This window comes from Mesocricetus auratus, unplaced genomic scaffold (assembly GCF_017639785.1).
Source record: "Mesocricetus auratus isolate SY011 unplaced genomic scaffold, BCM_Maur_2.0 Super-Scaffold_100003, whole genome shotgun sequence".
NCBI classification, from domain to species: domain Eukaryota; kingdom Metazoa; phylum Chordata; class Mammalia; order Rodentia; family Cricetidae; genus Mesocricetus; species Mesocricetus auratus.
This window is the reverse complement of record NW_024429188.1, coordinates 118,014,365-118,027,578: the sequence shown is the minus strand read 5'-3', so window position 1 is coordinate 118,027,578 and position 13,214 is coordinate 118,014,365. Positions and strand designations below refer to the sequence as shown.

Below are 13,214 nucleotides of genomic sequence, written 5' to 3'. Positions count from 1 at the left end.
ACCAGGTACATTAGTGATAAGGTTGTAAAATTCATAGATGCTGTAGAAAAACAGTGTGACAGAGCCTTAAAAAGTTAAACACAGGCTGATGAAGTGGCTCAGTTGGTAAAGTTCTTGCCTTGCAATAATGGGGACCTGAGTTTGATCTTCAGAGTTCCTGTAAAAAAAAAAGCCAGGTGCTTATAATCCCAGTACTAAGAAAGCAGAGATAGGATGATCCCTGGGGTTAGTCGGCCAGCTGGACTAGCCTAATTGCTGAGCTCTAGGCCAATGAGAGACCCTGTCTCAAAAAACAGGATGAATAGTACGTGAGGAATGATACTGGAGATTCTCCTTTAGTCTCCACCTTACACACAGACACACAGAAACACACACATACACACACTTGTTCATGTGACCATTCATAACTTACATACATGCACATACATGTGCACATATATTCACACATTAAAAACAATTACCATGAGACCCAGAAATTTTGTAGCTGGGTATATATCAATTCCCAAAGGAAAACAGGATCTCAAAGAGCAATTTTTGTACCCAGGTTCATAGTAGCATTATTCTCAATGTCTAAAAGGTGGGAGTAGTCCAAGCATTTGTGATTGAGTGGATAAACACCGCATGTCTGTGCAAGCAATGGAATATTATTCTGCTTTAAAAGGTAACAGAAAGTTGACACCTGCTACAGCATGGATGACCTTTCAGGACATGATATTCAGTGAAATGAGCCAATCACAAAAGGACAAATACTTCTCTCATCCTACTTCTAAGAGAGTCTTATATGAGAATGCTGCAGTCAGATTTGCTGACAAAAAATAGAATAAAGACCTGGGGAGGCATAGTGGGAAGTTGGTGGGAAATGGCATGGAGTTTAAGTTTGGAACAGCTAAAAGGTTGTGAAGACAGAAGTGCCACAATGCTGTCATTGACCCATTCCAAGGACATTGGCTTGGATATTCACAGAAGGCTTTACCTGGTCAAATCAGACAGAGCCATTGTTCCTTCTTGCCGTAGAACCCACCAGGGCAGCAGTCCACAGGGGAGGCCATGCCTGTGGCTTTTCTCTCTTTGGCTCAGTGGCATGCAAGTATCTTTGTTTGGTTCCACATGGAAAGTTACCAAATAATAAATTACACATGTGACCCAGACCAAGATTGTAGGAGCCTTTTTTTTTTTCATTTTTTAATACACAGAAATTTTGGTTTATTCTTTAAATTAAGAAATTCAACTACAGACTTTAATTTATTATACATCTGTGGTCTTTCTCATTAAGATATTTTGTTCATCTTTATAACAGGCAGATAAAAATGTAAAACATATTTATGAACTGAACACAGTTGACCAAGCCATTCCGAATAGCAAGATGCTTTATAAAGAGAAGCTTCCGATGAGACAGGTCTCTTGGCCTGAAGACTGTACAAGAACCAGAACAGATGGTGCAGGTTCCCATGGCCTTTTCTGAACCCCACAGTTCAGTACAAAGGCAACCTGGGTATCACACAGTCGACACTGACATCAGGCAACTTTACACAGCAGCATTGAGGGTTGGCTCTTTAATATATAGTGGCCATTTGCTCTATCTGTGTGTCTACAACAGAAGATGACAAGAAGCCCATGAACTTAGCTGGACACAGCTGACCTACTTCAGCTGCAATACTCCACATTTTGATTTCTTGTTGAATAACACAAAGACCCTCAGCAAGCCAAGTTGCCCTTTTGTTGTGGTGTTTTAAACAAGGACATCAGGGAACAATTTACAAATGGGAAACATTCTCAATATGCCCTTTAGAAAAAAGGATGGCTTTAAATGATCTGTAGCTGGCATTTTAAAGTGGAGTTTCTCTTGTAACCATAATTCTTTTGCCCGAGATATGACTACTCCTGCTCAGGGGTGACATGGCATTGGTGTGACCAGTGAGGACAAAGCACATCTCCACTTGATTTTGTGCAGATGCCAGGGAGATGAGACAAGCTTTCTGTGGGAGTGGTGTGGAATGAGAGTGGGGGCAAATGCAGCTCCCTCCATCCTTAGCTCACATCTGTCTCCTGGCATAAAACCTCAGGCCCAGGTGACAGGCACTCTCGTTGGATGGAGTTAATATTCTAGACATCTTCCTGTAAAGTGTGACACCCATAAGTTCAGAAGGTGAAGGAACCTCAAGGGCAGGATGCTGTCCCTTTCACTTGTGTCATTGTGGTTGTCCAGATTCAGGACCTAGGAGCACAGGGGAGGGTCAGCTTTCCAGTAGGAAGATACTCATTAACTTGGGTTTCCCTACAGGGCAGCAGACATTAGACCTCTCTCTGCTTTCTTCCCTCAGGTTATCACTCAGGCTTGGCACAGTGGGTGCCCACACTGCTAGAATAGGCTCCTGGTGCCTAGACCTAGTTTTCCTAGCCTCACCTGTCTAGGTGGACCCAAGCCCTGCGGATCCTGTGCTCAGTCCCCACAGGCCCAGAAGAGCCACCAGCAAGAACAGAGCAATGGCAACAGTGATGAAGGCCATTTTCCCAAGAGGTTGCTTCCATAGTGTTGCCTTCTGGGTTGTATTTGCCCTGTAGGCAAGAAGATCTGGGTTGGAAGCATGCTTTGGTGGGTGTCACGCCCATGCCCTGTCAGACACAGAGGTGGTCTAGTAAGTACTCTCTGTTATTTGCCAAAACACAAAGTGCAAATCTAGAGGAATGACAGAGATGAACCTGGACTGTCCTTGCAGTTGGGGTTTTGGTTCTGATGACCCCTCTTCCTCAGGTGGTCTCTGTAGAAGTTAGGCCTGGCATCTGTCTCTGCTCTATTGCAGCTGTTCCTAGAGTTCGTCATGCTTTCAAAGCTGGAAAAAGAAAGCCACCAGGCAAAATGAAGGTGTTGGAAATGAAGTGGAAGGAAGCCAAAACCAAAACTTGCTTTGCTTCACATTAGAGGAGACCACTGTCATCAATACTTTGGTATTTTCCTTTTAAATAAAAATGCTATTGAAAAGTCTTTTTCCTCTACAGGTAGAGGTTGTAAAGGGCTTCCAGGCCTTGCACAACTCCCCAGACTGCCTCCTCTGGAATCTCAGCAGGGTCAGGCATGGAGATTCTCTGGTCAGGGGCTTGGGGAGGGAAGTACGGTACCAAGAGGATGTTCTTGCAACCTTGTTCCCTGGAAAGAACCTTGCTACATTAAAAAATGAAACTTTGAAAGGAAAAATGCCTTGTGAGAGGAATGGAAATATCATGCCGATAAATAATTCCTTATTCTTGAAATATGCATTTTGCCATATGTATGTATATGCATATAAACACACATACATATAGACACACGTACACACATGCGGTCTGCAGATGGGTTTAGTGTACTTTGCAGTAGAAGGTACCTTTGCAGGTGGCTCCCTCCAGTGGCCTCTAGGCTCAGCTAGCTCCTACCACGCTGCACACCTCAAATAGTGAACACATGGTGGAACTAGTATTTGTTAAACAAGAAGCATCACTAGGAAAAAAAAAGGTGGAAAGCACATCCTGTTTCATGCTCCCTTTTTTTTCTTCACATTGGGTGAAGAACTTCCTCTCCTTCCTTTTCCTTCTTCCTCCTTCCTCCACCTCCTGAGTGCCTGGTGAGAAGCCTAGTGGTCTGTGCCATTATTAAATGCAATTTGCTTCTTGCAAATACCACATAAGAAAAGTCTTTAATCTCTTTAGCAGATTTTTCCTCTTTGGCAGGTGCACAGTTTCCCTCTCTGTGTGTACATGCACATATCTGTGCATGTGTCATTACGTGTATGTGTGTGTATGTGTATGTGCGTGTGCACATGTATGTGTATGTGTGTGCTGAAAGAAGTTCTGGTTAGAGGGATGTCTCCATGCTGTGGAGTGGGCTCCCGGGCCTAGAAGAGAATGCTGAAGAGGTAGCTGACTTGGTGGCATGCGTGGTCAGGTAGATGCCGCTGTCTATGGCATTGTTGTTCTGGTTAGGGGGTGAGGGAGGCGGGGCCCTCAGTCGCTCTTCATTCTCATCCACATCCGTGTCATCGATGAGTGGGATGTTGTGGGTGTAGTCATTGATCAGAAACTCGGGCGTTGCCATGAAGTTATGGATGCAGCTCTTGGATTCTGGTTTCTCAAGGCCTTCATAAAGCGAGCTACGGAATGCTTTCACCACCCGGATCTGAAGTGGAGGGGGAGGGACAGACCCCACATGAGAAAAGGGAAGGGCAAGGAAGGGAAGCAAAGGGAGAAGAAAGGGGAGAGGAGAGGGGTGAGGAGAAGGGAGGGAGGGGAAAGGAGAGGAGACAGTCAGTGGGTAGCTGGTACAGAAAGTTGTGCCCACATCAGAGGCTGGCACACTGCATAATGAATGTTTACACACTGGGGAACTTGTAAGGAATGGGGTAGCTTTGCTGGACTGTGGTAAGGTTTTACAGGTATGGGCCTTGATGTTGAAAACATCCTGACCTGGGTAGATAACTTGGAACAATAGGCTGCTGCCTGTTACCTTCTTGGTTCTTTAGCTGGGAACAGGAATGGCTTAGGTGGCACCCAAGGTTTTTGCTCAATTTTAATTCCAGTTTGGTAGAAGACATACTGAGATTCTCTAAAGGGTGTACCAGTGCCCACTTCTGAACCTGCATCTTAGTCCTTCCTTCAGGGACACACCACACACTTGAACTCCCATTTATGGAAACTTCTCAAGCCTCCCTGACACTGTTGTTACTGCCTGGCCCTCTTTCACTTTACCAGCTGCTCTGAAATCACTTCCTCTACTTCTCCTTTGTCTTTGGATGTCTCAAAGCTCTGGACTGTCCGTGTTATTCTTCCTGTCTGTCCACATCTCTTTCTAGTATATGGGTATGGCCTTTTCCTAAGAGGTCTGGGCCTAAGAATCCCCTGGCCCTAACCTGGAGGCCACGACTGAAAATGGCCACACTTGAATTTTCATGTACCAAGCCTGCTCCTATCCAGCTGTCTTGGTCTACCAGTTATCTGCATGGTCTTTTTATAGCTCTGGGTCATAACTACATGTGTCTCATTGGGTCTGATTAAATACTTGGTGCTCTTAGCAGCTCTTCAAAATCTACCTTTCTGCCCTTTCCTCTCCAAATTACCTTCCTCCTCATTAAGCTTCTGTTCAGACATCTCTGTGCTTTGCCACATGCTCCTTGTCCATTCCACTCTTGTTTTCAAGTCACGACAGTATTACATTCTGCAAGGAAGAGCTTCCTACAATACTTGAACCCCCCCACCACTTTCGACACATGCTCTGAACCAAGCTTGCATCCCCTTCAGCCACCTGCATATCCTGCAGGACAATGTTTTAGAATTTGCCTGGTAATCAGCCTCTCTCTTCTCTGGCTTTTCCATGGTCACTCACAGACTGACTCCAGTCTCATTATCTTTTCAAGTCACAGAACAGCTGCCTCTCTGATGTCTCCCTGGCCCCACATGCTGGGTTCCTTCCTGCTTCGAGAACAAGAGGCCAATGGATAGTCCTCTACTAGATCTCACACAAATCAGTGCCTGCGCTGTTACCCATATCAACTGGCCCTATTACAAACACAAAGCCAGCCCTGATGACCTCCAGGTAGAGTGGAGGACAGTGGAAGGAAGGCCAATTCTCTGGGAGGATAACTGGGTTCCCCAGCTCAAGTTAGTCTCTCCCTATGTGAGTCATTCTAAGTAATCTCAAGGAGCTAGGATTTGGTTTTCATGGTTTAGGTAACATATCTATAAACTCTGGCCAAAAGATGAATGAACCCTGAACCTCTTCTTGTTTTGTAAGTAAAGTTTATTGGCAAGCTGCCATGCCCATTCACCCGCATACTGTTCATGGCTGCTTTCACACTACAAGGGCAGGGTTGTGCAGTTACAACAGAGACCTGGCCTGAAAAGCTAAATATGTTTACTTGTTGGCCCTTTATAGGAACAGTTCACAATTAATCACCTGGGCTACAATGAGTCCTTTTCAGCCCTCCAGTCAAGACCTTAGGGCTGACAACTCAGCCAGGTCAAGCACAGTGCTCCTAAATCACTTTAAATGAGGCAAACCTCACAGCCTTTGGAATGCAAAGAAGTGAGCCAAAAGGCTTTAGAAAATTGGGGTTTCCTAAATCCACATCTGAGGTCCAGTTAGGTTTTTTTTCTGTCAGATTGTTGATGGCTAGCTGTTCTTCAAGTCATTATTTATAGATTGGTTGCTTAAATAGGGTTAATATAGGAATTGAAAACCATTGCCAATTTTAATTAGAAGAAGATAATTGTATCTAATGCCAATGATTAATGGCATTAATTAAGTTTTTAGGGCAAGACTGGAATGTTAGTGCTGGGGACATCACCTAACTCCAGCTGTCAGCCATACCATTATGTCACAAAAAAAGAGAATGAGTTGTACATTGTTGCCCTTGGCTCTGGGGGAATCTGTTAAGTCTTCCAGCAATGCCCAGGTGACTGACCACAACATTCTCCTCAATTGGACCTCACATGGTGATGTCAGACACATGTTCAAATGTATCCATGGTCTCAACTGCACCTGGCTCAACTCCAAAGTCTTTCCCTGAGAAGCCTCAGTCACAAGGCAATCATCATATGCTGTCCTTGCCTCTTAGCTACTGGCCTGTTCCTTTTTCTTCCTCCTTCTGCCAGATCCAGGTACAGAGTGCCCAATCTACCAACACCTGGGGATCACATGCATGCCATGTGTGAATGAGTGCTGTGCGTCTTGTTCAGAGGACCACCCACTCCACTGTTTTGAATTGTCTTGAGGGTAGTATCTGGGAGTGAGTCAGCTTTTTCTCCAGCTTCTTTCTTCCCTGCATTGAAATCTGGGACTAGAACGAACTGGTATGTGGTTGATCTTATGATTGGGGTGTTTTCAGACACCCAAAAGGTGTGAGGGTACAGGCATCTCCTGGGAGACTGGTCTAGGCAAAGCAGCAACTGCCTGGAAGAGTGGCCTGTTTTGGAAGGCAGGGTTTGTGTCAGGTGCCTGCAATTTTCTCTAAGACCCTGGGATTCCTTCTTTCAGACCTGGAGTTCAGTGTTTTTGGCTAAGCTGCAGCCAAGGCTGAGTTGAGCCCATGCCATGTCCCAGTTCACAGCCTGCTGTGGCCTCTCTACTGCCTCCTGCCTGGGTTTTTCAGTGTGCTATGCTTCCCCAGGGCCTTTAACACCCTCAAGGCCCATCAGACCACCTAGATGCCATTAATGCTTGGAGTGCATATCCAGACAGGCACCTTTTCACATGCCACTCCTACTGCTCCTAGGTGTCTCCCTTGGAGACCCACTGGAATTTGTACTCTCCCATCCTCATCAGCACCTAGTCCATCGTCTCTACATACTTCACTGTCAGGTTGTCCAATAGAACCAACCCCCAAACATTTCACCTGAGTTCCTCTACTACTCCATTACAGCTTCCATGTGCTAACTGAAGGTTGATGGCCTTGTTAGCCTGGGGCATCCATCCTGCCTCTGTGCCTGACACACAACTTCTGACTAAGGGTCTGATGACCCTACGGTGGCCTGCAATGTCTCATGTCCAGATGATGTTTCCAGGCTTTCTGGTCACTGAGTCAGACCCTGTCACTTCCCTACCTGACAACAAATATTCTTGTAAGTGATAGAACTAGCCTGGGTGCTGACTGGGGGTGGGGAATAATTGAACTTTAATTTACAGCCCATTTACCTGTAGGATAAAGGAATTTTTGTTTGTTTGAGACAGGGTTTCACCACACAGATCAGGCTGGTTTCAAACTCCAGACCCCCTGTTTCAACACTGGCCCCTTACCCAGTACTGCAATGACAGGCATGTATCATCAGATTTGGTTCTGAAGGATAATTTTACATGAGAGTTGTCTCTCTAGGAAAGATAAATCCTAGATTATGGCTGAGACTTCTGAGAAAAACAAGGGACTTAGGCTGGTCTGGAAGGGGGTGTCTCCAATTGCTTCCTATCACCAAACTGAGGTGCTGTGACTCACCAACCCCCATTCATCACCATTTGCTTGTTCCCTACCCCAGTTCCACTTCTGCAACCCATCATGGCTAATGTCCCAAGAAGACTTCTGATACTTTATTTTTTTTCTATGCAGTTCCTAACCAAGCAAAGTATTTGATGCTCCATCAATTTCCCCTGAACTCCTTCCAAGCCAATTTCCCCTTGACCCTTCCCTAATATCCAGGGGCTGCTGCTCTCAGCCTAGGGACTCCTGCCTATCAACAGCTTCCATTGCACCTGCTTTCCATTTGCTCTCACAGCTCCAGATGTGGGTGTCTGAGTTATATCTTATTCCATTACATATCCTCAGCCTGCAACAATCCCACCACTCCTTCCCTTCAAATGACATCAGAATCTCCTACTTCATACCTACCCACCCACCACCACCATTGCCACAACACCAGGTTCAAGCTGGCTGCTGCAGGAACATTTTTTGCAGTCTCCCTGCTACCCTTACATTACCTCACAGTCTATCCTCCACATGGCAGCTGGTCAATCTTTTACAATGCAAGGTAATTACAAGTTGCATCTCCCACAGATCTGTAGCCCCAACCAAGGGTCTGCCTTGGTCTCTCACATTCCATCTTTTTTTTAATTACCTCTAGTCCATGACATGTTTCATTCACAGGGCATTGTTTGTTCTACCACAAAGATTCTTCCTCAGTAAGCCTCAGGATTCCTTCACCACCTTTTCAGTAAGCTCTGCCCTCTTCCCCCAGCACCCCATCAGTAACAATAGTTACTTTCTCTTCTGTCTCCTCTTGGTGGAAGCTAACCACTCCCCCCAAGATATTACTTTTTCTGTAAGGGTTCAATGGTGGCCCTAACATCCAGTGAGCTGCTCATACTCAGCAGGCGGTGAGTGGGTATAAAATATCTGGTCCTTCCTTGCCTTTGTCTCCCATGGTAGCATCACCCATTCAAAGCGCTCTACCCACTTGGGTGTAGCCAGCCAGCTGGAGCTGTCTGAAACACCTAAGGCTCCTAACTCCAACACCTGCTGGGCCGTGACCAACTCCCAAACCCTAGATCCAACATACTTTCTCCAAGATCCACCATACCTGTCCTTTCTCTTTCCACACAAAACTCAGAGAGTCTGTCCTGAGTAACCTGGAACCTAGAATGGTACTCCTAATGTTTTGAACAGTCCCTCCGCTTCTCCTAGGAGGCCTACGACCATCCACACCCACTCTCTTTGCTGATCACCAATTGCTACCCAGAGGACACTCATATTGTCTCCTCTTCATTTTTGCCCAGACAGTAGGGCATGCAGAGTAAAGGCCTCTAACTCAGCACAGAGCTGGTGGAGATGCTGTAGACAAAGCTGTAGTAGGAAGGAATCGAGGATACTCTAAGGGATGAGAGCCTCAAGCCCTCTTGGGTTACACATGTTCTTGCCTAAGCCTTCAGGGGTGTGTGTGTGTGTGTGTGTGTGTGTGTGTATTGTGTGTCTCTGTGTCTCTGTGTGTCTGTCTCTATGTGGGGGCTTTCCATATGGAGGTTAGGCTGTGGGTGTAGGGTGGAGCAAGGGTGTAGAGGCTGGGTACTAAGTGAGGGGCTTGAGGAAAGGTTCATCCCAGTAAAAAGAATGAAGAAGAGAGACAGAGAGAGAGAGAGACAGACAGACAGAGAGAGACAGAGAGACAGACACACACAGAGAGACAGAGAGACAGAGACAGAGAGACAGAGACAGAGAGACAGAGAGAACAAAGGCTCTTGAATCACAATGGTGAAAGCAACAGTAAAAAAATGCCCAACACCTTCTCCTCTCCTTTCTAATTTCTTGGCCAGAGAGAAATTCAACTTGGTCACTGCTGCCAGAGGCTCTAGGCCCGGCACAGGGCTTTCCCATGCTCTCTGCTCTGTCTCGGCTACTAAGGCTCATGAGCTCACGCGCTTCTGACTGACTCCTTCTTCACCTTTCTATTACTCTTCACAACCACCAGTCCAGAACCTTCTTGAGAAAAGGGACCTGTCAGGTGCCTTGGCGTTCTGGCCCAGTAAGTGTGGAAACTGAGGAGAGGCCGGCTCGTTTTGTAAGTTGCACCAAATGCCCATAACATGAGAAGTCGACTGGCCACACAGAACACAGGACGAAGCCCTACTGATATCAGTAGCCTAGTGCAGCTTTGTTGGTGGGGTGGAGTGGGGGTGAGCAGGGAAGGTGGGGGTAGGGAGAACTTGAATAAATTCTCTAACCTGTCAGCTTCTGGCCATGTGGCAGTACTCACAGCACCTACCTGCAGGGCTTCAGACCAGGGCTTCCTGGGCCAGGCCTGTACTTAGGCTGCATTTTGTTGTGTACTTTAGTAACTGGAAGCTTGGTCTCCTGAGGTTTAACCTGTAGTTCTGGAAAGTGCAGGACAGGGCCCCAACTAGAGGGCTGATTGATGCCTTTCCTAGTGTGGAGCTAGTGTGCACACTGTCAAATAGCTACAATGCCAATATACTCCCCCCAAGAAAACCAAGTTGGGTGTTTTCCAGATCCTTCCTTCTTGGGTGTGTGAGAGTATGATAAGAATGCCTTCCTGGGATCTGGAAGTTTATGTCCAAGCAAAACTGTAGGGGCTTACCTGGCTGGGTTTAGCTCCCTTTCCCAATGGGTGAAAGTTTTCCATGTTGCAAAAACCCTTTAAAATGAAGCAACTGCTGTGATCAGTTTCCAGATTTTTCATCAGAACCTGAAAGAAGCCCCTCTGGTCATATGGTGCTTAAATCTTTGCTATCCTGTGTCATAAGGTATCTTATCTCCAACTACTGAGACAGTAAACATTCGAGTATAGAGGCCCAGTACTGCTACTCGAAGGATGGGCTGGACTTCACTGTTGGTTGGAATGAGAGGGTCCTTCAGGGTGAGATGATGGGGAATACACTTTGCTGCTTGGATGGAGAGGGTCAAGGGTATGTCTGTGTGTTCCCATGGGAAAGAGACGCAAAAGAACTCTTGGGCACTGGAGACCACAGAGAGGCTTCAGTGATGCCAGGATCCAGACTTGCATTTCCAAAGATCATGCTCCTTCTTATCCCACTAGGAGGGTGATACTTAGTGCCCTGTTTTTGTTTCTTGTTAGCAAACCTGGATGACTACCTAAACCCCTCTCCAGCTACCCTTCTGAGGTTCTTGGTATTCACTAGGAAAATGAAGTCCTTCAGCCTTAGCATGTTTGTATGTCTGTGGACATCCAACAAATAGGATTTCACAGGTCCATTTTTTTCTGAGCCATCCAGGCAGGCTGGCCTCCAGGTAATGGTCCAGGTCACAAGAAACGAGGTGCTAGCTATGAGAGGGAAGACAACATACCCTGGACCCAGAGGATTATGAATGAAATGGCTGTGATTGGGACAACCTTGAGGCCAAGCAAGGGAGGAAAAATGGCTGAGTATGGTAAGGCTGCACAGACCATTCTGGAGCTGGGAGTGAGAAGGTCATGGCTAGCTCAGACTCTGCGAGGGGAATGTGGGATGTGGAGGGACTCTTGTGTCCAAAAGTGAAGCAGGAGAGAGAGAGAGAGACAGACAGACAGACAGAGATACACAGAGACAGAGATACACAGAGAGAGAGACAGAGAGACAGAGACAGAGAGAGACAGAGAGACAGAGACAGAGAGAATGCACACACAGTGTGGGACATTAGAAAGGATGAGAAGAGCATATTGAGTCCAAAGGATCCTGGTTACCTCTCCCTCTGGCCCTAGTGCAGAGGATGAGTGGCTTTTATCCCTAGAGATCCTGAGGCTCTTAGTCGGAATACCTTTCAACAGGAAGCTTATGCAGTACCCAAGAGCTACAGTCATAGTCCTCTGGACTCTGAGGGGTGAAAGGCAATCTGGCCTGAAGGAAGTGAAGAGGATGGAAAATTTCTCATATATGGGGCTATGGCTTATCCTTTGGAAACCTTGTGACCTTTAGGGCCAGTCAGTACAGCTGTGGTCAAAACACCTTGCACAATATTGCATATTGTCCAGGGGAACTCCATCATGGCCTTCACTGTGCTTTACTTTCAAGCAGCTCTAGTCCTCTGAAGAGTTTCAAGGAGATGGGTAGAGTGAACTAGTGGCCACTCTGCCAGACCTGCCTGCCTATCAGGTCCTAAGTAGGTCCTTGCCCTTGCATGCACTTGTCTTCTTCTGGGTTATGAGGGTGCTGGGTGTAGCGATTTTTGAGAGCCCTGAGTATTCAGTAGTTAGGCTCTGAGCTCTGGCTGAAACTGCTGTGTGGCAAAGCATGTCCCACTTGGATTTGCCAGGTGACCCAATCTGTTTGTTCCTCCACAGTGAGTCTTTCTTCAGCTGCCTGCCTTGGTTAGTTGGAACAACATAACAACTCCCTCCTCAGAATACCCTGCCACCAGCTTCTCAAATCTGCTTAGGTTCCCCTGGAATGACTCATAAACAGCAGGAGGGTCGTGTCTCTCCCACTGTACTTACCAGGCACTGTTGGGATCCGAAGGTGGGAAGGAGGGGGAGGGGAACAGAGGACCATGGAAGGAAGGAGGGAGAGAAACAAGGTACTATGGGCCAAGGAAGAAAATAAAGGCCATGTTTAGGGAGGAAGTAGGAGAAATGGGGACTGAAGAGTAAGTAGGCCTCCCCCTAGGTAGTGGCTGATTGACTCCCTGAGGCTAAGAGCAGAGCTGTGGAAGAGGCTTGGTGGGTGGCATATAGAGAAGAAGCTTGCCAACTTCCCTCCCCCAAGACAATAGGTAGACAGGTAGATGAATGGACAGACAGACAGGCAGGTAGACAGACAGATGGGAAGTACAGAAAGATGACAGTGAAAAATGTGTTGGAAGTCAATGGAGAGAAAAGGGCAGAGCAGATCTATGTGTGTCCTATATCCACTCTTCATACTGTTTACAGGAAGGAAGATGCTTCTGCTCACCTGGGCATGGCCAAGGTCATTCTATCCTTAACTGATTTGGTAGAGCCTCCTGCTTCCATCTATAGTAGCCCTGAGATCTTTCTTGGCTCTATTTAGGTATGCCAAGAGCACTGATTGCTTTCCATACCAACAGTGACATCAGTGACATGTGTCAGTACATATCTGTGGCTTAGGTGAGAGGTCCAGGGGGTATATAAGATGGAGGTGCATGTGGCCAGTGGTTTGGAGAAGGGCTATATGTGCACACACATCTGTGCTGTTCCTGAGGGGCCCTTATCCTTTCCCTAAAAGGCAGAAAGGACCAAAAGAAGAGCTTAAGGAAGAGGAAGGGCACCTCCCACTGGGGGCCTCTCACCAGTTCCTA

The 13,214-nt window shown here is 46.7% G+C and overlaps 1 protein-coding gene across 6 annotated transcripts in view; it reads right to left on the bottom strand.

The window, feature by feature from the left end:
• Positions 1 to 1,150: 1,150 nt before the first annotated feature.
• Positions 1,151 to 13,214, bottom strand: part of Atp2b3 (ATPase plasma membrane Ca2+ transporting 3) — a 70,373-nt gene continuing 58,309 nt past the window's right edge. For 4 of the 6 annotated variants that reach the window (XM_040744760.1, XM_040744754.1, XM_040744757.1 and 1 more), the window contains one exon: positions 1,151 to 4,147. In XM_040744760.1, the coding sequence (XP_040600694.1) occupies positions 3,827 to 4,147 (321 nt within the window). In that variant the 3' untranslated portion in view covers positions 1,151 to 3,826. The remainder of the gene's footprint in view (positions 4,148 to 13,214) is intronic. The other 2 variants (XM_040744758.1, XM_040744759.1) reach the window with 1 other exon arrangement.